Here is a 23,305-nt window from a genome sequence, read left to right as displayed (position 1 = left end):
ATGTTATGCCGTAACTGGGCACCACAGGTGGGCGCAGATAAACACAATTCTAAAATACTGGAAAAGCTTTTCTCCCTGAAGGGGTGAGTTATGTTGAGCACAACAGTAAGCCTCCTGGGGAAGTGATTAGCTTTAGCTTCCTCAGGATGATGGGGAGGGGTAATCAATGCTCTGGGGAAAGCAGGTTGGCCATTGGTCCTTTACTTTTCTTCCCCTAAATGTCACTCATCCCATCAATCAGTCAATCGACAAGCATTTATGAAGTATTTCCCACTGGGGCTCAGGACCCATCTACATTCTATCTCTGGCACCATCCAGACAAGCCACCCTGAGCTAAACCTTCTTCCTCCTCTGTAGGGCAGAGGTGGCAATATATTTTGCCTCACCTATTTCAGAGGAGTTAATTTAAGAATAAAATAATTCTCAACTTCCAGAGGGTCCTCCACTCTGTGGGTTATAGGCAACGAGTCCAGAATAGATTTTCTTCCAACCACCTCAAACATTCTCCACCTGTGTAACTTTATCCCTCCTGATCCCATCACTGTGGAGAAGGGAAATCACAGGATTCAGAGCTATAAAAATCCTTAGATATTTTCCAGTTACCACCACGACCCTTATTTTACAAATGGGGAAACTGAGGCTCAGAGAAATGAAGTAACTACTCAAGGTCATACAGCTAACAAGAAGCAATCTAGATCTCCTGATCCAAATTCCAGATCTTTTCCTCATACACAACATTCCATCTCCCATATCCCCTCTCTCTACGCCTTTATTCTGAAGATTTGCTCTTTGAACAACAAAAAGGCAAGTTTTGTTGGACCACTGAAACGCATAATAAGACTGGAAAGTTAGAGACAGGTTATGAAGATTAGGTTAAAGACAGGTTGTGAAGGGCAATAAATGGCAAAGAAACTTTATTTTGTTCTAGAGGTAATAGGAAGCCACTGGAGTTTACTGAGTGGGACAGTGAATTGTCCCCTATACCTGGAGGGTGCTCCCTCCCCATCTCCACCTCTTAGAATTTCTAATTTCCTTTCAGACTTGGCTCAATCACAGAATTTTAGGGACCATACAAGTTTTCTAGTCCATTCTCTTCTCCATCTTTGCTTTATAGATGGGCAGCATAAGACCCAGGCAGGGGACAGGACAGCTATAACCATGTAGCCAATTTTTAGTAGAGCCAAGGCTAGAATTCAGATTTCTGGACTCTCTCCATTACATCAAGGTGGGCGGTACAAGGAACTACAGTGGAAAAAGCATTAGCTTGAAACCAAAAGACCTAAGTTCAAATCCTGCCTTTTATACTACCTAGGAGGCCTTGGATAACTCCCTTTACATTCCTGGGCCTCCCCTTCCTCATCTATAAAATGAGGTTAGACAATCGCCTTCCTGCTGTAACTCTATGATCTTGTGATCCCATGAACCCTCTGCAAGAGAGTGACCGACACAGAGGAGTCTAGCCAAGTAAGACTGATTCTGTGTCAAGGGCCATTGGCACCATTTCCAAACTAGCCTTTCATGACACACACTCCTATTGCCACACACACAACATCCATCCAGCTCTTCTGACATGCCCATCTTGCCCAGCAGTGGCAGACATACCGTAGGCACTCCACAAACTCATGCTGGTGGCTTATGATTTCTGCTACATTAAGCAAAAAGCCTCCATCCTCAATGTGACAGGCAGCTCAGCAATCTTTCTGGTCTAGACCCATTCTAGACAACATTCCTTACTGCTGCTTTGAGGTGGCTTTGACAGGTTGAAAGAAAAAAAAACTCTACCTGGCTATTCAAGCATCCTCTACCCAGCAGGAACGGGGAACACCCTGGGTGTACAGGGATTGGTTATATCTTCTATAATGTCACTCCCAGGTAAGGATAGGTGACCTCAACAGCTGAACTGCTGTCTTTCTTTCTTCCTGAAAAAAAACTGATACCATACTACAGTCTACTTGTCTGAATCCCCTCTGGATCCCAACAATAGGAAAGTTAGTACCTCCTGGCTCATGGAATCTCAGAGCTGGAAGGGACTGCAGAGATAATTTAGTTCAAATCCACAAAAGAGCAATATCTTTCTAGCACATGGGTCTAGATGTTGAGGGCAGAAGAGAAAGGGAAGTAATGGGTGAGAAAATCACAGATCCCCATGGTCACTGCAGAGAGAGATTTAAATTGAGAGAACAGCCTCCTAAAAGGAAGGTGAGAATCAAAAGGAAGGAAAAACACAAGGAACAGCTGGAGCTGGAAAGCCTCTGGATGACAGTAATGTCCCTAAAGCTGGACCAAGGCAGGAAGGACTCCAATCGGCCTGGACTATGCGGAGGCAAGACAATGGATCAAATAACCACCAGTGGATCCCGACAGCCTTTAAACCCTGGGATTTTGACACTAGAAGGAACAGGACTATCAACTGTTGCAAAATATAACGTTACTTTGCAATAAACATTTTAATCCTACTGTCTCTATTTTCTTTGTCTTATGGATTAAAAAAAAATTGACTGTGCTAATTGATGCAGCTTGATCCTTTGGGGTATTCTTAAATTCTGGTCCCTCTAATGTTAGAGTAGCATGAATCAAGAGGGGAAGTGCCACACCCCCAAATTTTAGGGTGACCAACTCTCTTCTTGCTTCTCAGATGCTGGAAAGCAAGCAGTGCATTCCTGAGGAGGGAGCTCACTGCTTTGAGCCAATGGGAGGAAGGAACCAGCTGTCCTGATCCCTGGGTGCTGCTCTATGGATCTGGGTAGTCTATTTGCCACATCCTCTGTCTCTAGAAATTCACATAGCACTCTGGATTCCCAGCCTCACCCAGAGCTCCCAGCCAGGGCTTGGCATGTGAATTATTTATCCCGTGTTTGTGGCTATGCCGGAGGTACCCACAAGGAAAGAAAACAGAGGACTGGGAAAGGGGCCCGGGGTACTGCTGAGCTCTCCTCAACAGCCATCTCCAACAGTGAGGAGGCAGAGAGGGGCCTTTTACACAGACCAGATGTCCTTAGCTCTGTCCCTTTGTCCCTGTACAGCCAAGGATAAAGGGGACACCATCCTCAGCCCAAGGGCTACCAAGAGGGGCAGGGCAGGTGCAAGGTAAAATTCTGACCAAGGCATAGCATGGCTAGGGTGGAGTCCAACCTGCCATTTTCCCTGATTGTCTAGCCTGGTTTTATGCTGCTTGGATAGATGTGGGAGGATAGTCAGAGAAAGGGTTCATTCAATATGTGGGCAGAGGGGCAGATGTTGGGTAGGAAAAATGTGTTTTGTATTTTGTAGGTCCTCCTTCAGTCTTGTCTCCATTATACTGCAGACCTCAAGTTAAAAGAGGCTTGGGATATTCAGAGCAAGATGCCCTCAAATTCCTCTTCCCCCATGCCAGAGTCCCCTTGCCAGCTGCTTCCCATCTAGGCCAAGCCCCTGTCCTGTCCTCTGAGGATTAGTGTTAGAGGTTCATCTACAAGCTTCCCCCAATAGTCAACTACCTTCCAATGCAATCGAATATGGGCACAGCTCTCTGCTGCTTTGTGCCCAGGTTCAGTTTCTGCTTGTCTATTCTCCTTCCCTGGTACCCTAGCAGAAAGGAGGCTACTCCCCACCACCACCACTACCATCACCGCTACCATCTTGTTTTTCTCCCCTTGGCAGCAGCTGCCTCTACCTCGTTTGTCTTAACAAGGTTGTGACCAAGGGGTAAGATGAGCCACGAGAGCACTGCTTATTTCTCAACCATCCTTTTCATTATTCATACCTGCTACTCACCCTACTTCATCTCTTCCCCCAAAGGGGCACACCCCATGGTCCTTGCCCTCTGGATCTCCAGGGGAATCTGTTGTTTCATCAAAGAAGCACAGGAAAAACAAATGAGGAAGATGTCCAAACCCCGTGAAACAAAGACTAGAACCACGTTCTCCTCCTTCTTCCTCCTAGCCTGGGCAGACAGGTTGGAAGATACTAGGCACTCAACATAGTATCTATGATTAGGGGAATGGGGACAGGGAAGGCCCTTCTTTTTAGCCTGACACAAGAACTGTCATAAATAGGAGGCAACATGATATGGCATAAGGACCCACTGGGGTAGGTTCCAAACCTGGCTCCCCCTCTAATGTTCTGTGCTCATGTAAACTCTCTGGACCTGATTCCTCATCTACTGAATAAAACCCTTGGATTGTCAGATGATGTCCAAGTTCCCTCCTGCTGTGATGTGCTGGGAGGTTGAGAAGACCCTCTGGGAGGGCCTCCCAGTCACCAAGAGAGGACTGTGCTTTACTCAAGCCATGAAAGAGCTTCCCACCTTCCTTGCAGGGCTACAGAGGGCACGGCTGGTTGGCAAGGGTTCATCTTCGTATCTAACTTAGGTCCTTCTTGTTGAAAGTGCTGGCTATTGATTTTTCCCTTGCTATCATCCAAACATCACACATACTGTGTGCAAGGCACTATGTTATGTATCGAGGGGGAGAGACACAAAGATGGATAATCCATGATGCCTGCCTGTGAGGGTTTGTGATCTACCACAGGAGGAGAGATGGGGCACATTAACAAACAGCAGCACAAGGCAGCCTATGGCCAATACCATATGAAAGACACAAAGTCCCATGGGATTTGATAAGAGAAAGAAATCACATACACATAAAGGGTAGAGGAGGCTTTTTAAGTAAGGGGCCTTGGTGATAGGTTCCACGGCAGGGAACATTTTGTTGTTCAGTTGTTTCAGTCATATTTGGGTGTCTTCTTAAATATACTAAAACAGTTTGCCATTTCCTTCTCCAGCTCATTTTACAGATGAGGAAACTGAGGCAAACAAGGTTAAGTGAGTTGCCCAGGGTCACATAGCTAGTAAGTGTCTGAGGCTGGATTTGAACTCAGGAAGATGAGTCTTCCTGACTCCAAGCCCAGGGCTCTATCCACTGCAACACTTAACTACTCCGGGTATGGAGCAAAGGACAGAAGAAAGAGCACTGACTCTGCAGTCAGAGGACATGGGTTCAAATCCCTCCCCTGACCCTTCTTCTCTGTATCTCTATGAGGAAATCACTTCCCCTTCCTGGTCCACAGCGCACTCATCTGTCAAATGGAGGGAGGTGGGTTGTGGTGGATGGACTCTAATGTCCCTTCCAGCTCATTATTCATGTCCTATGATCCTTAAAAGCAAGCAGGATTTTAGCAAGGTGAGATGGGACTAAAGGATCTTGCAGGCAGCAGGAATATCAGGAGCAGAGATGCATAAGTGGAAAAGTCTTGGCCAGAGAATGGCAAGGCATCCACTTTGGTGGCAGTGTAGAATTTATGTGGGGAAGAAATGGGAGATAAATTTAGACAGGTAGATTGAGACCGGCTCCCAGAGGACTTTAAACATCAAACTAAGGAGTTCAGGCTTTTAAAAATAGACAAGAAGGAATCATTGAAGATTTCTGACCAGGAATGCAACCAGAAAAGAGTAAGAAGGAAGGAAAGTATGGGGCACTGTGCTAAGTGCTTTACAAATATCGTTTCCTTCGATCTTCACACACCTGGGAGGCTACCCCACTGCTACCATTCTCCTTTTAAAATTGAAGAAACTGAGGCAGAGATTAAGTGACATGCCCAGGGTACATGAGTCAGGTCTTAAAGACTCCTGGACCACAACACCACCTAGTTTTCTCTAGGCAACCATAGGAAGATTAATGGACTACAGAAAGGACTAACTAGAGGCAGGAGAAGCCAATTAGGAGTCTGTTGCATGAGATCAAGTAATGAAGACCTAGCCTAGACATGGACAATAGGAAGAAACCAGCCTGAAGGCTGTCTCATGTTTCAGAAAAGTGGTGACTACAGTAGTTTCCCCATCCAAGCCATCTGCCTTTATAGAGAAGATTCCGAAACTATTCACTTTCTCCTCTTTCGCAAATTTCTAGATTTAGACAGTAAATATTTCCAGGATACAGAAAGCCACAAAACCTACCCTATTCAACCCCACTGATGTATGGGCAGATGGATTAGATAACTGTTGTCAGCTCCTTTACTGATCAAATGAAGCCAAGGCCAATCTAGGGCAGCAGGTGGTGAAAAAGCTAAGTAATCCCTAATCTGCCCATAATTCAATTTTTAACATTTCTCTCTGTCAGGGCCTAATCCAACCAGACTTTCAACCCTCCCCCACATTTTTCTTTCACATCTGGGGTGAGGCAAGCATCCAGCAATGAACAGAAGCAGGACTGGGATGGACCCCGCTGCCCACTGGGGTAGAGGTGCCCCCAGCTTGGAGGGAAGGAGACCAGGGGCAGATGTGAGGCTGGGTGGCAACTCACACCATCTGGCAAAGATTCAAAAAAGCAAAACCAACACTATCCCCTCAAGTCCTTGAAAAATTCTTCCTAAATCCTCCAGTTTCTTGTTCACTCAAGACCAATACCAATGTTGGGTCACTCAAAACAACACACAGACTCAGTTAGACCTCGGGCAATAGCTAGCTGTGAAAGGAAAGAATCACAAAATCTTACTGCCAGAATGGGCTCCACATGCCATCTTGTCTAAACTCCTATTTTAACAGATGAGGCAACTGAGGGCCAGGGAATAAAGACAGGTGATCTGCTCAAGGTCCCACAGCAAGTCTGACAGCCTCTTGGCTATCAATCCAGTCTCCTTCCCAGCTAGACAGACTGAGAATCCCTTAAGCCACCTGTCTGTAACTGAGTCCCCAAAAAACCTTGCCACAGTCCAATTCTCTGCATGAGAAAAAGTGTGATATGGAAGAAAGAGACTTGAATTTAGAATCAGAGAACCAGGGTTCCAATCTCAGTTCTGGTACTGCTTATGTGACCTTTGACAAGTCACTTCTCTATAGGATTGAATTTCCTCCCCTATAAAATGAAGTTGTTCTTGGTATCCCGTAAGGTACACACCAGCTCTAAATCCTATAAAATAATCCTAATCAGTAGTTCTCAAACAAGTTTTGCGGTTGTTGGGTTTTTTGGGGGGTTTTTTGTTTGTTTGTTTGTTTGCTCATAGTACATTTGCTCTTTGCCATAATGAATCACAGCATGCTGAACATTTAGGTTGGCAACAAAGAAGGGCTCCCTGATAGCTGAGCTTACAGACCTATTGCTTGAGTCTCGGATTCCTCTGCTCCTTCCCTTCTTCCATCCCCTTACTTTCTTGTTTCTCTACTTCCTGCGGACTCAAAGAGGAGGAGATAGCTTTCCACCTCCAAGGACAGACTGAATATTGTGACCTTCCCAAGCCAATCTGGGAAGAACAGGAGGCAAACTGCTGCTGGGGGTAGAAGCTGGGGATTTTGTGGCACAAAGCTCATGGGCCATTAGTACTGCACGGGCACTCCCTTTGAGAGCCATGATGGATGTTATGGGACCAATTCAAACATGGGCTCTAAGAGAGGTCAAGAAGAAGAATAGGTGTTGGAGGTCTTCTGAAAGGAGGAGTAAAGGAAAAAGAAGGAAATACTAACCATGCTGACACTGTATGCAAATGGTATACAAATCAATATACAAATAAGTTATTAGTGGCAAATCAATGGCTTGTTTGTTTGGGGCTTTTTTGCTTTTTGGAGGGGTGAGGACAGGGCAATTGGGGTTAAGTGACTTGCCCAAGGTCACACAGCTAGTAAATGTCAAGTGTCTGAGGCCGAATTTGAACTCAGGTCCTCCTGACTCTAAGGTCTGTGCTCCATTCACTGTGCCACCTAGCCACCTCGGCTTGATTATTTTGTGGGAACTGGATCCCAATCCTGGAAGCCTAAGCCTTCCTTCACACCATCCTTTCTCCCATTTATGGCTGAATGACCAACACACTACTCCCTTTTATCCCCGAAATGCCTTAAGCAAAGTTCAGTCTACCAAGGGTCTCCCCTCTCTATGTAAGTGACATAGAGGACACAGAGGGAACCCCATAATTTAGTCAATACTAATTTAATTCCCAGTGGTGGTGATAAAGGCTAGAACTGCTTTTGGTAGGCTATCTGGAGTAGGAGCCAAATGTTTCCAATGCTTCTGGCTGGAGAAGTAAAAATCTCCATCATCTGCCCTTTTTTCCGTGTTCTCAGACACCACCCTCCCAGTCATTTGACAGTAGAACAGATTTCATTCCTTGCTTGTCATTGCGTAGGAAGTGATGGGGATGGACCTAGACTAGGAAATATCACAGCAGGCCTCCCACCCCATATCGCTTCCTTAAGAGGCCAGATCCAAGCAGGGGGGCCCTGAGATGGTCAAGGATCATGGATGTAGGGCTGGAAGGGACCTAAGGAGTCTATCTAATCAAAGTCTCTCATTTTACAGCAGAGGGAACAACCTCAAGGGGGAAGACGTGCCCAAGGTTACTCAGGAGCTGGTCCTCAGACCCCAGATGCAGTCCTTCCCACTGCATCATACTGTGTCTTCAAGGAAGCCCTGGGAGATGAAGAGGACCTTCTGGGAAGCCATATTTTTGTTCCTTGTTCTTTTCCTAGAAAGGCTCTCTCCCTGCCCTCTTTGGCTTATCCTTGTGAATAGCTAAATTTGCAGAATAAGCATCTTACTTGGGAAGAGCCCTGCTCTTACACTGAGCATGTTAGTCTGGGATTCTCTCAGCACCCCCAAGTTCCTAAAGGGTTGGTCTTTGAACTGAGAAGGAGCTACTGGCCTCTTCAGTCACTGAGGGCAGAACAAAGAGAAGAACAAGCATCGTCTGTGGCAACAAGGAAGGGTAGACAATGGACATCAAGGAAGTTGTCATAAGGGCAAGCCCAGCACAAGTGACATGCATACCCAAGGAGGATTATTTCATCTTTCTCTCTCCTGTCTTTGGAAATGGAGAGACAGAGAGATGGAGAGAAAGGGAGAAAAGGAAGGAAGGAAGGAAGGAAGGAAGGAAGGAAGGAAGGAAGGAAGGAAGGAAGGAAGGAAGGAAGAAAGGAAGGTAGGAAGGAAGGAAGGAAGGAAGGAAGGAAGGAAGGAAGGAAGGAAGGAAGGAAAGAAGGAAGGGAGGAAGGAAGGAAAGAAAGAAAGAAGGAAGGGAGGAAGGGAAAGGGGGAGGAAGAAATAGAAAGGAAGGAAGGAAGGAGGGAAGGAGGGAGGGAAGGAGGGAAGGAAGGAAGGAAGGAAGGAAGGAAGGAAGGAAGGAAGGAAGGAAGGAAGGAAGGAAGGAAGGGAGGAAGGAAGGAAAGAAAGAAGGAAGGGAAGAAGGGAAAGGGGGAGGAAGAAAGAGAAAGGAAGGAAGGAAGGAGGGAAGAAAGGAGGGAAGGAAGGAAGGAGGGAAGGAAGGAAGCAAGGAAGGAAGGAAGGAAGGAAGGAAGGAAGGAAGGAAGCAAGGAAGGAAGGAAGGAAGATGGGAAAAGACTGGAATAGAATGGGGGCAGTCCTGCCAAGACAATGGACTAGATTCCCAATTCTATTCAAGCAAACATTTATTAAGCTTCTACTGGGCACATTGTTGTTGTCCTTAGTTCTGAAGAGGATCAAGACATCAGGAAGGTGATGCCATGACTTGCAAGTGAATTGAATTTAAGTGAGGGAGGGCTGTGCAAAAGACACTAGCCTCACTTTATTCTCTGGAGCCATCTGGGTCCAGTGGCAAGACATAGATCTGGAGTACTGGAGATGCCCCCCACCCCTCCCTGCCAGGGAACATACACAAAGACAAAAAAGGAAAAGATTGCTTACAAATTTCAGGAGTGGAGGTGGGAGAATGTAAGGGGTAGGGAGGAAGGAAAGGAGAGAGAAGGGAGATCCACATAGAGAATAATGATGAATGACAATAAAGGAAAAGGAAAGATCCAAAGTGTTCTTGGAAAATTTGTGGTGGGGGAGATCACATCTGGCTGGCTCACCAGTAGGTGAGAAAAAGGAAGTCCCGCAGGAGAGAATAGGAGCAGATCAGAGAGTTGGTGGGAAGGGACTCAGTCTTCTAGTCCAACACTCTCATTTTACAGAGGAGGAAACAGGCTTGTCCGAGGCCACACATTAAGTAGCTGAGACGAAAACTCAAACCCAAAACCTTCGACTTCCAATCCAGCACAGCTGTGCCTTGAAGGAAGATCCTTGTGTGGGGGAGGGAGTCTGAGTGCTAAGGAACTGTCATAAGGGTGTGAGCTTCATTCACTGTGAGACCAGACCTTCCCTCCCATCCTTGGAGAGACAACAGTATGTTCTAATTGTTAATGATATTAGTAATATCAACAAGACTTTCGCATGCTTCCAGTTGGCATCCACTCAAAAGTCAGGATTTCTGGAAAGGAAGAGTTGCTACATTGGAGGGTGTTTCCCTATAATCAAGGTCTGGGCCCATGGGGCCCATCCTGTGTGTAATGTACTAAGATCAGAATCATGTGAGCAATACAAAGACCTGCTACTAGTCATTCCTCATCACAGAGACACTATATACATGCTTAAGTTCCCACTAGGTCAGATCTTAGAAGGAATTCAAAGCCTTTCCTTTTTGGAGCAAAGGGCACAACTCCTGGTGGCAGGAAACTCATCAGAGGAAAGACTAGGAAGCTATCTGGTATTGAGGTACCAGATGGCCCCCAAGGAAGGCATCAGGCATCAGGATGAGGAGTCACCCTGGCTTCTGTTCCCAGCTCTGCCACTGACTGGCTGTGTGACTAAGTTGCTTCATCTCCTCCAAAGCTGGGTTTTCTCATCTATGACATAGAAATAAGGCCCTTTCTACCTCACTGGGTAGTGTGAAGACAGAATGAGGTAACATACATGAAAGCATTTGGTCAAGCCAGGCCACAGGAAGTTCCTTGAGGGTAGGAATCACCTCCTAGTTACCTCTGAATCTAGTTCAGTGTCTTACACCTGGAGTCACATAATTACTGGCTGAATGACTGAAATTAAAGGAACTGTTCAAATGCAAAAGAGAAACAAACTCTTCTCCACTGCCTTCTCCTGCCTAGAAGGGAGGGGACCCCAGATTGCCAGAGCAGGCTCCACCTGCAGACTACCAAACAGCAGTCCTCTTAACAGCAGTCCTCCTGCCTATCTGGGAGCCAGCAGGTGCCAAAGATGGCCAAGTTCACCAGAGAGAAAGGGAAGCTTGTCACATTTAGAGAAGAGACCAGCACGCTTTGTGGGTATCCTGGCACAGCCACTACCTGGCACTTGTCCAGGTTGCTCCCTGGCACTAGGTGGCACAGGCACTGCCCAGGGAACTACATCATGTCCTGGCATCCCTGGGTACTGAGCTCTGACGTGAACTTGGGCACCAGCAATGAAGATTGACACTGCCTGGGCAATAGCACTATCCAGGCACCAACGGGAATCCTGTTTTCTACCCTGTTCCATGGAATACAACTCAGAATGTTTTTTCAACAGAACAAAGAACATTAGGACAGAACATAAACAGTTCCCTCCCCAATGCCCACAACAAACAGCATATGAATGGGCGGTAGACAGAGGGAACCAGGTCCCTTAGGTACCATAATGCAGCCCCAAAGGCAGATCCATTTCCCTGGGCCAGCAATCCTGCTCCTACCTCCCCATCTTCCTCTGGCTCCCTAGGGGCTTGGATAAAAGGGGGTATTAAACCCAAGACTCTACAGCCCTGGTCTCTTTCTTGTCCCTGTCTCATTCTAACTCTACAGCCCCCATGGCTCTGGGCTCAAGCATTAGCTGACATTTCCCCATCACATATCCCTAGTCCCCCAGACCAGCTTCCAGAACAGAAATGGAAGTTAGCCTTGGGCCTCTGAAACCATGTTGAGATAACAGGCAAAGCTCCCCTCTCTGGCATACCCAGCTGGTGGGACTATGCTCCCATGCCCACCAATTTCCCTGTTCTAGTGGACTCAGCTGAGTCTGAGCCTTCCCTTCTTGCCTATCCAATTCCTACCCATAAACCCAACAGCACTTGACATTGAGGAGCAGAAGGACAGAAGGCATGATGCCCAGACAAAATATGCCTGGAGACACCTACATTTTTTAGGGTAATATCCCACTTGTTCCTCTGTTTCTTTAGATTTGTTGGGAAGGAAAGGTGGGAGCACCCAGAAACACAGTACATCCCATACTGTCATCCAGGATTACCCAGACACGGAGGTGGAGGAAAGAGGGTTGGTTACCTTGGTCATTGCCTACTGACCTGAGCGGGATCTTGACTCGGAGGTAGCGGTCAACAGCAATAGCAAGCAAGGCCAGGATGGAGCTCTGGGTGAGGATGAGGACGGGACAGGCCACCATGAGGCAGGTGTAGAAATGGGTCTGGGGACCAATGTTGATAAGGATGGCGAGAGGGATGACCAGGGCACCCACAGCCACGTCGGCCACAGCCAGAGACACAATGAAGCAGAAGGTGGCATCACGAAGAGCCTGGTTCACCTTCACTGCCCAGATCACCAGCACGTTCCCAGGCACTGACACCAGGGCGATGAGCACCTCGATGCCAATGTAAGCGGCCTGGAAGGCCGATATGGAGTGGGACATGGCGGGCACAGAGCAGGAACATCAGCCAGCAGGCACTGGTGGGCACACAGCAGGCACCTGCGGGCATGGGAGCCAAGGGGGTAAGCCCCCTGCTAGGGAAAAACAGAGCCTGGGCAAGGAAGCTATCCTGGCACCCCCTGGAGGCATGCCCTACTTGGAGCCCCTTGGCATACCATGTGCCCCACACCCAGAGCCAAAAAGGGGAGGGCAGCCCCTTGACAAATCTCTGCCCCTGTCCCTTATCATTCCCACAGACTTCATTCAGCAACTTAAAAATAGCTCTGCTCACTCCCCTTCCACCCTTCCACTCCCTTTATCAGGTGTGACCCACCCAGCCCCCTCCACAACACACCCCTAGGATCCCACCCAGCACCCACAGCCACTGCCCCCCAGTGCCCAGCAGGCAAGGGGCTCACCATCCTGCCAGCTGGCCAGCAGGTGGTTCCAGAGGTGGGTCCCCGGGGGGCCTGGACCACAGGTCCCGGCCAGGGTTCAGGGAGAGCCCGAAGCTGGGCTGGGCTGCGGGCACGGGGCGGCTGCGAGCCGCAGCTCATCCTCCTCCGAACTCCTCTGCTGCAGCGCCAGCGCTCAGCCTTTCAAGCAATCACATGGTGCGGTAGCAGCCCTGGAAGCTTTAAAGAGATAGTGCCCCTGTTTTTGCACCTGGAACGGGGTGGGAGTCACGGGTGAGGACCCCATGGCCAACAGAGGAACCGGGAGCTGAGCTACCCTGCCCCATCACGTACACAGTATCCACCCTCAGTCTGAGTGCTTCTGGCGCTTGGGTCCCAGACGGTGTCCCTAGTCTGCCAGCCTCCAGACGCTCAGGACCCCTTGCCCACTGCCTGCGCCATGCTAAGGGGACAGGTTCCTATAGCTCCAGCGTGGGCTGGTCCCTAACTCCCACACTCAAGTCCAAGACAAGGGCATATGAGCCTGAGCGAAAACCAAGACACAGACTTACCCAAGGTGACCCAGCAGGCACCAGCTGGTCAAGAAACCCAAGCACCTGAGCTGCCCAGCCTCTGTACCCCCCAGCTCAGAATCCTCTGTCCCTCCCAACTCCCATGAGAGTGGCACCCCCGTAAGGCACAGGGTCAACCTGCTAGTGCCTTGTTTTGGGTCTCTGACAGAACTCCGATACACCTTGGAACCCGCCCAGAAGGAGGGGACAATGTGACAGTTCTAACCTGCAAACTGGTGAGTCCCTCCCTCCTGGCTCTGGTTATCTTCCCTCTTCCTCCGCCTCCCCCCCCCCCCCCCCCCCCAGCCTTTTCCACCTCCCCTATCCTTTCCCGCTCTCCCTCCTCCTGCTTTCTGAACAAAGGAAATGAATATGTCTGAGAAAAGCTGCAAAAACAGTGACTATTTGAAGGGTCTGGTATCTGGATCCAGGCATTCAGGCTCAGTTTGGGAAACACCATTCCTCCTCCCCAGTCCCCGCTCTCCCCGCCCCCACAAAGATTCGATCGGCCCAGACCAGACTTGCGGGGTTCCTTCTCCATCCTTCCCCCGCCCCCATCTCAGCATCCCTCCTTCAGGATTCCAGCATCCCACACCCCTTATCGTCTGCCGATTCGGATCAGTCACATAGGCATCCATCCCGTGTTCATCTCTGCCATCTGGCATCCCGGCATCACACTAATATCTTTCAAATGCCAGCGTCTCCTCTGGGTACTTCGGCACTTGGAAAGTATCCTCCATAGACTCAGTATAGTGCTTTCCCTTGACACCCCAAAACACAAGACACACTTCTTTTTCATTGCTGGACTACTCCACTCCCAGGCAAATAGTGGACTGGACTACCCCACTTCCTCCTTTGTTTTTAGGTTGCCTGTCCCCACCTGAAGGGATTTCACTTCAGGTCATCAGGAGCCAAGTTTAGACTGGACCTGGGGGCAGTGCAAACCTCAGGCTAAATGCCAGGATGCAGGGGACCCCAACCCTACCTTCACCTCCACCCACCACAGAAATCCCTGTTCTGGGAATTGAGGGTTGGGTAGGACTGAGGATGCAAGAAAGGGCACAGGAATCTTGCCCAGGATGTGCACAGGCTGTACCTGTGCCATGACCCACCAGTGTGGGCCCTCCTCTGAAAGGAGGAGGAAGATCAGAAGATGACCAGAGGATGATGCCTACCAAGGGCAGGCAATGGAGATAACTTAGTGACTTTCCTCTTCCCCCTCCACTCACTCGGAGGATCATTTCCCATTCAGCCCTTACCCCTCATCCTTGACTCTTGTCTCAAGCCCACTTGCCAGAAAAAAAATAATAAACCTTATCCCCTACCTGAATGACAGCTCCAATTTAACTCAACAAATACTTATTAAATACTTACCACATCCAAAACACTGTGCTAGGTTCTGAGGTAGATACAAAGTTTAGATAAGACAAGGTCCCTGTCACATAGCTTTTTACAGTAAGCTCCAAACACTGGTTTCTTCAGTTCTAATCTCTGTCCAATAACTTTCCACATCGCTGTTCTAATGATAAGAACACTGAAATGTGTAGTTTCAAGTGCTAGCTTGGTCAGTTAATGGCTCCATGACCCCAGGCAAGAGTTAGGAGACTTGATCATTGTCCCCAAGTATTTTAAGAGAGAGAGAGATTACTGTTTCTGTTGACCCCAAGAGACAGAATTAGGAACAAATTTGGGGCAAGTTGTAAAGAGGCAGTTTGGGGTTTGAAATAAGGCAAAACTTTCTAAGAGTTAGAGCCATCCCAAAATGAAATGGGCTGCCTTGAAGGGTAGCAGACTCCCCATCACTTGATGACTTCAGGTAGAAGCTGGATATTCACTGGTCACAGATGGTTGTGAAGGGGAATTCTGTTCAGATCTAACTTGGACTAAATGATCTCTGAGGGCTCCTCCAACACTACATTTCTGAGATTTTGAGATCTCACTATTCCCAGTGGTAAGAAAGTCATAGAATCCTAGACAATTCAGACAAGGAAGAGTGGGGATTGTGACCTAGAGATCTCAAATTCATCTTGTGAATTTCACCTCCCACCTCCAAAAAGGCTTGTCCCACCTTGGACCCTTTCCATCTTTCTCTGCATTCTCCATCCCCCTGAGACTCTAGGCTCTTGGATGCAATGGGAAGAGTGTTGGAAATGGAGTCAGAAATCTTGGGTTCATATGCCAATGTTACCAATATCCTACCTTTATGACCTTCAGTACCTCAAAGAAACTTCTCTGAGGCCTCAGTTTCCTAATCTATAAAATGAAGGAGTTGGATTAGAAGATTGCTAAAATCCCTTCCAGATATAAATTTATAACATAAACCTGTGACCTCTTTTTATCTCCCAAGTAATGCGGTGGACAACAATGCCCAAAGGCATCAAGTCTGTGCTTTTATGGGTTGGGGTTTTTTTTGTTGTTGTTTTGGTTTTTTTGTAAAATAACAATGAAATGTCCAGACTGAACTGGGAGGAAGGGATGGTTTAGCAATGTCCTTCCCTATTCTGGCCCACTGAGGCACTAGATTGCTCAAATGACCTTTATGACCCAAAATCATGGAAGAAATTCTTGAATCTTTCCTCTATCACATTTACCCTGCCCTCCCCAAACAGACAGAGCTTTCACAGAAACAATGAGTTGTAGTTTTTTCAGGTAGGCAACTTCCCTTCTCTCCATCCAAACCTACTGCCTAGAAAACCACCCATTTCAATTTGCATGATACATGCATGTGATTCTCAAGTTATCTACTTTAGATTAAAATTGGGTGAACCTCCTGCCTGCCCCTTTCACCACCATCACCAGCCACCCCATGTCAGAATGGGCAGACCCTGCTGAGAAAGAGAATTGGACAGATGCCATTAGGTGAGCAGTCCATGTGAAGTCTGTCTGCACTCCTCTGGAACGGAGACGCTTCCCAGGCAACAAGACACGCTAAGATCGGAGTTTCAAACGGCAGAAGGGAAGAGCACAGTTGGGGAGCAGATAGGGGGTATGGAAGGGGGCTTAGTCAAAGCACTGATTGAATTCAGCAAATATTTATTAAGCAATCACTAAGTGTCAGACACCATCCAACAACAAAAACAAAAAAAAAAACCGTCCTTGTTTTAAAAGGGTCATGGACATAACTGGAAAGAAGCTCAAAAGCCATCTGTGTATACACAGGATATACAAAGAATGCACAAAGTATATACAAAGCAGTAGGTTCTAAGAACTTGCCCCAGGTGTAACAACTTCCCAGGTCTCCCAGGCCCACAGGAGACAGTCCCATCTGAACTCAACTTCCTTCCCACCCTCTTCCTAGGGCTGAGTCTTCCGTCCTCATCAGGGTTCCCCCCCCATGCAGCCCCCTCTCTGCTAAGCATCTCTGTACACTCTGCTCTCCTCATCCTCCTCTTCCTCACCTCCTCCTCTCTTCATTCTTCAGTCCCCTCCACCTCTTTTTTTTCTCCTTTTCTCTCCCTTTTCCTCTCTTGTTTAATTTCATAATAAAGAGAAATGCTTTCGGTGTTTTGGTCCTAGTCTCCTTTTCCTTATTCTCTCCTAGAGGTCCCATTCTGGGTTTTATTTTTTTCCTGCCTTCCCTCAGGTGCAGCAGACATCTTAAACTCACATCCAAAACCAAGTTCATGATCTTTCCTCCTCTAAACCTCCTCCTCCTCCTCCTCCTTTCCTAATCTCTATAGAGGGCAATACCATCCTCCCAGTCCTGGCAACCGAGAAGTCATCCTGGACTAGTCACTATGTCTCACCCCTCCATAGCCAGGGTGGTGCCAAGGCCTGTTGAATTCACCTTTGCAACATGTCTCCTCTCCTCTGACACTGTTCCCACTGTAGCACAGTCTCCCATCACATCACACCTAGATTATGACAATAGCTGCTAGTGGGTCTTCTGCCTCTTGTCTCTCTTCATTCCAATCCAATCTCCATTCAGCCACTAAAGTGATTTTATTATAGCAGAGGTCTGACCATGTTACACCCCTGCCCACACACACACACACACACACACCCCAAACTCCAGTGGCTCCCTATGGCCTCCAGGAGAAAACACAAAATGCTCTGTTTGGCATTCAAAGCTCTTCCTAACTTAGCCCCCTCCTACCTTTCCAGTCTTCCCACACCTTACTCCCCAACACATCCTCTTTGATTCAGTGACACCGGCCTCATTGTTGATCCACAAACAAGACATTCCATCTCTTCCGCTCTGGGCATTTCCTCTGGCTGTTCCCCATACCTGGAACACTCTCTCTCTCTTCATCTCTGGCTACTGCCTTTCCTAGCTTCCTTTAAGCCACAACTAAAATTCCTTCTTCTGCAGGAAGGCTTTCTCAACTTCTCTTCATTCTAATGCCTTCTTTTTTATCCTGAATATAACATATGAGCTTATTTTGTCGTCTCCTCCATTAGACTGTCAGCTCCCCAAAGACAGGTGCTGTCTATTGCCTCTTCTTGTATCCTTGGTGCTTAGCACAGAGTGGCATATAATGGGCACTTAGTAAATCTTTATTAACTGACTACTGTGAACTCAGTAGAATATCTGGACTCTGCTGGGCACGTTTAATATGTCTGTTGTTGTTGTTCATTGTGTTCTACTCTTTGTGTCACCACTTGGGGTTTTCTTGGCAAAGAGACCTTCAGTGGTTTGCCATTTCCTTCTCCAGCTCATTTTGTAGATAAGGAAACTGAGGCAAAGAGGGTGAAGTGACTTGCCCAGGATCACATAGCTAGTAAGTGTCTAAGGCTGGATTTGAACTCAGGAAGATGAATCTTCCTGCCTCCAGGCCCAGTGCTCAATCCACTGTGCCACCCAGGTGCCCTGTTTAGAATGTCTGTTGTGTCTAAAACCAGGGGGCACTGAGAAAGAGATCCTCTGGATCCTCCTGGATTCTTCTGAACCCAGTAGGTTCTCAAAATGGGACTGAACTTCTTCAGTTACAGGGCAGGGGAATAAATGACTTTTCTCCCCTCACTCCAGCCTGGTGATAGTCTGAAGATTATTCAGGCATCTCAGCCCCATTCAGAGAAAGGAGGACAGATGGAGGCAGCAAAGCTATTGACGTCCTTTGAAGGCAGCAGCAGCTCTGCAGAGAGAGTGCCTGTGAGGGTATTTAGGTTTCTCATCTGTCTCTTGGAACGACTGGGGCTTATTTGGGGCCTTGGACCATTTTTAGCACTCTATAGATGCACAATCTTCTATCTGCATCTGTGACTTCTCCTCTTACCATACTGAAAGCTCCATGGATTAATGCCTTACCTAAATTTTCTGTCACTCACAGTAGCCAGTACAATGCTCTATATATAGCAAACAAAAAAACCCTTAATAAAAATTTTTTAAATGAATGAGCAGGCATGGAGGTGAGAGGAGCTGACTGGACTCACAAATTCAGAGGACACTTTTGACAATCAGGTGAAATGGCCTAGGAAACCATCTTCCCAGGCCATCTACCTTTGGCTGCATCGGTTTCTCCTTTGTCTCTTTGAAAATTTTGCCTGTGATCCTCAAGTTAATGAAGCCTTTAGAACTTAGATCTTTCTGTCAGCCCAGCCCATCATTCATTCCCTTTCCCTCCCATAGGAAAAGGCTCACAGTGGAAAGAGTTAACCTTGTACTCTGGCTTAACAGTTTTTCTTTGCTACAGGAATTTCAAGGGGGGAGGGAAATATTTTCGGAAATGACTGTGATGTAAAAATAAAGGCATCAATAAAACTTAAAAAAAAAAAACAAAATAAAAAAGAGTTAACCTTGGAGATCACCAGATAATGGGATCATAAATCTAGAGTTAAATGTTACCTTGTTGTTCATTCATATCCTATTCCTTGTGACCCCATTTGGGGTTTTCTAGGCAGAGATACTGGAGTGATTTACTATTTCCTTCCCTGGCTCATTTTACAGATGAAGGAACTGAGGCAAACAGGGTAAAGTGACTTGCCCAGAGTTACACAGCTAGTAAGTGTCTGAGGCCAGCTTTGAACTCAGGAAGAGGAGTCACTGCACCACCTAGCTGCATCTAAAGGTACCTTAGAAGCCATCTAGTCTAATCTCTTCATTCTGCAGCTGAGGGAAGTAGAGACCTAAGGAAGTTAAATGACTGACCCAAAGTCATACATGTAATACGAATCAGAAGTAAGATTTGAACCCAGATCCTTTGACTCTTTTTTATCTCATCCAGTTTCCTCATCTTCTGTCAGAGGCCCAGAAGAGTTAAGTGACTTGCCAAAAACCAAACTGACAGTAAGTAACAGAAGCAGGAATCCCTTCAGGTCCATTTTATCTATATCCCACGTTCTTTCTACTCTATCACCATCTTCCCAGCAATGAGACCGGACAGAGAGACCCCAGAGAAAGGAGGATTATGGGACAATGAGAGGCAGATCAGAATGTATTTTGTCTTTTCTCCTTCTAGGAGAGACTAAAGCTTACCAAGGTCTTACAGCTCCTGCCTTCTCTGCTCCTTGGTCTACTGTGCTCACCCTTACGATGGCCAGGAAGTTCTTCGTGGCTCACCAGAGCCCTTGATGTGGCCATTGTCACTATTTGATGGATTATTTGTTAACTATTTGGTTGGGAGTGGGGGAGGGCAGGAGGAGGGGACAAACGAATTATGATTCCGATAGTAGCTGCTCCCCTGCTACCCTGGGATGGGGCACTGAAAGGGGGCTGGGCTGAGCTGGGGAGGGGGGGACATCCTGGACCTCCTCCCTTCAGTCACTCAAGCAGGCCACTCTGTATTGGCTTCAGGAAGAAGGAAAGCTAAGACAACCACACATGCATGTCGCACATCTCATTTTTCTCCATTTCTTCTTCTCTAAGTCGGAAGGTTTGGATCCACACTCATCCCCTTTCCAGCTCTGACATTCTATGTAAGATTTCCACGTGATTCTATACATACACTTTTGTCTATGTGTGTTTTTAAACTCCTCTTGAGATTTCATGCATATAGGAAGCTCTCAATAAGAAAGTCTGCTTTTAATGTATATCCAAACCTTCACTACACCTTATTCAGTAATCTTAAAGTGTTGCCGGGAGCACTTAAAAGTTAAGTGACTTATCCAGGATCACCATCATAGCCAGCATATATCAGGACTTGAACTCAGATATTCTGGACTTCTAGGCCAGGCTCACTATCCACTGTGATAAACTTGCCTCTCAGCTTACTAATTGTTGCTATATATCAATGCTAGAGGATAATTAGAACGTTGAATTGCATTAGTCTGAGAAAGCTTCCTGAAGGAAACAAGTCGTGAGCAAACTTCATTTACCCATTCATTCATTCGGCAAACATTGATATTCTAGTAATTGGGGGAGGGAGATACACACATATGAATAACACATGATCTCTGCCCACCAGCCCAGGACCAAACAATTCTTTCTAGAAGGTTGGCAGTGAGGACAGGGAGAGGGAAAGCACAGTAGCTCAAAGGGGTACCACTGAAGATTTAAGGATTCCAGAGTTCAGAAAAAGGGTATCTAAACTCTCATGGCCTAAAGTTCTTCAGAGGAAGTAGGTCCAAGGGACATGGGATACTCATAAAGAATAAAATATCCCCCCCAAAATTTTTAATTTTAAAAAAGAATATCCAGTGTGGAAGGAGGAAGATTGCCTGAGGCAGGGGTTCTTACCCTTTTTTGTGTCATGGACCAGTGGGCTATCTGTTGAGGTCTAAGGACCTCAGCAGAATAATGGTCTTAAATGTATAAAATACATAAAACTACAAAGGAAACCAATATTGAAATTCAGTTATCAAAATATTTTTTAAAATAAGTCCATGGACCCCAAGTAAAGAGCCCCTTGTCTTACAAGACTGACATGGAAATACAAGGAACTTATCAAACAGATTAGATTTTTGAAGCACACATACATTATCTTTTCTCCTAAATTTTTGCCTTCTCCAGACTTCCTGTTTTTATTGAGGGCCCTGTAATCCTTAGAGTCACCCAAGTTCAAAATCTCAGTCACCTTTACTTCTTCATCCACTCTCATAACCCCTTCCCCTCTTCTTAAAGCCATACAATTCAGTCCCTTGTCCTTCTCACCACTGCCACTGCAGCAGCCTCCCAATGTAGCATCTTTCTAACATTTCCCTTCTCCCATTTTTAATGTACAGCACAGTACCTGACATATCAAGACTGGAGGTTGCTTGTGCTAGACAAGACAAATCACCAACACCAGCTCTACCACCACCTCACCCAAGATCCATATGGAGACAGGCCAGGACTCTGAACCTAAGAATCCTAGGGATAGCAGTGATCCTCTGACTCCTAGACCTGCTTCCATCCCAGGCCCCAAAGTCATCAGTGAATAGAGGGCCAACCTTCCTCACCATCACTGACACCAACTGCCGCCACCAGGTAGGTAAGTTCAGGAAGCACAGGAATGGCAGCACTCCCTTCACATCCATCCCATACCACGAGTGGTAAGGTTGGAAGTCAGGATGAGAGAAATGGAGGAGTGAGTGCACAGTGAAGAGCTAGAGGTTACCAAATTTAATTCTGTTCAATTAAATGCTATTATATTTGGCCCATCCTATTAACATGCTCATATCTTTTGGTCTGGCTATTCCTTAAGGTTTCATGTCATCTACCAATTTGATAACCATGTTGCTTATGACTTCATCCAAGTCATTGATTCAAATTTTGAATAGCATAGGGCAAAGGATGGAGGTATTCCACTACCCATTAGGCTGTTATTAATGCACCAAGGAACATTCTTTAGAACCAATCATCCAGCCAGTTCTGAATCTCCCTAGTCTTATGTAGCCCATATTTCTCCATATTTTCATAAGGGTGCTTTGAGAGATTATCAAATGACTGACTAGAATTTAAGTATACTATGTCTATGGCATTCCTTTGCGCTATCTGAAAGTGAAATTAGGTTATTATGACATAACCTATTCATTTTTTTCCTTTAATACTTTATTTATCCCTTTTTTAATATCAATGTTATTTCCCAATATACATTCTCTAGAACCCTCCTTTGTAATGAATGAAAATAGGGGGGTGGAATCAAGATGGCGGAGTAGAAGCATGACCTCCAGGCGGCTCCGGCTTCCACCTTCCCCAATCAATGTAAAAAGGGGACTCTGTAATGAATGAAAATAGTTAAATAAAACCAAACAACACAGTGATCATGTCTGATAGTGTAACATTCTATACCCATAAGCTATCTATAGCCATATGAAAAAAATGTTCTAAGACATTTTTGATTAGAGAAATGCAAATTAAAACAACCTCACACCTATCCAATTGGCTAATATGATAAGAAAAGGAAAATTATGAATGTTGGAGAAGATGTGGAAAAATTGGAACACTAATGCATTATTGGTGCAGTTGTGAACTGATCCAACCATTGTGGAGGGCAATTTGAAACTATTCCCAAAAGGCTATAAAACTGTACATACCCTTTGATCCAATACCACTACTAGGTCTATATCCCAAAGAGATCATAAAAATGGGAAAAGGACCCACATATACAAAAATATTTATAGCAACTCTTTTTGTGGTGGCAAAGAATTGGAAATTGAGGGGATGCCCATCAATTGAGGAATGGTTGAACAAGTCGTGGTATATGAATGTAATGGAATACTATTGTTCTATAAGAAATGATGAGCAGGTGAGTTTCAGGAAAACCTGGAAAAACTTAATGAACTAATGCTGAGGGAAGTGAGCAGAACCAGGAGAACATTGAACACAGTAATTGCAACATTGTGTGATGACCAACTTTGGGAGACAGCTCTTTTCAACAATACAATAATCTAAGACATTTCCAAAAGATTCATGATGGAAAATGTTGTCCACATCCAGAGAAAGAACTATGGAGTCTGAATGCACATCGAAGCATACCATTTTCTTTTTTGTTTGTTTTAATTTTCTTTCTCATGTTTTTTTCCCCTTTTGTTTTGATTCTTCTTTCACAACATGACTAATGTGAAAATGTTTAATATGATTGTACATTCATAG

The 23,305-nt window shown here is 46.2% G+C and overlaps 1 protein-coding gene across 2 annotated transcripts in view; it reads right to left on the bottom strand.

The window, feature by feature from the left end:
• ADORA1 (adenosine A1 receptor) overlaps window positions 1-23,305 on the bottom strand; it is a 72,356-nt gene that overhangs the window by 41,199 nt on the left and 7,852 nt on the right. The window contains exons 1-2 of one of the 2 annotated variants that reach the window (XM_069074611.1): window positions 12,806-13,010; window positions 12,049-12,446 (exon numbers count right to left, since the gene is read on the bottom strand). The exons of the other annotated variant lie outside the window; for it this stretch is intronic. Of the exons in view, the coding sequence (XP_068930712.1) occupies window positions 12,049-12,389 (341 nt within the window). The 5' untranslated portion in view covers window positions 12,390-12,446; window positions 12,806-13,010. Of the gene's footprint in view, window positions 1-12,048; window positions 12,447-12,805; window positions 13,011-23,305 lie in introns of those variants that run through there. 2 annotated transcript variants of the gene reach the window in all.

This window comes from Petaurus breviceps, unplaced genomic scaffold (genome assembly GCF_028583685.1).
Source record: "Petaurus breviceps papuanus isolate PSGF00001 unplaced genomic scaffold, PetGlider_PUasm1.0 90895, whole genome shotgun sequence".
In the NCBI taxonomy this organism is placed as follows: domain Eukaryota; kingdom Metazoa; phylum Chordata; class Mammalia; order Diprotodontia; family Petauridae; genus Petaurus; species Petaurus breviceps.
The sequence above is the reverse complement of the archived record's forward strand: the minus strand, read 5'-3'. Positions and strand labels throughout refer to the sequence as shown.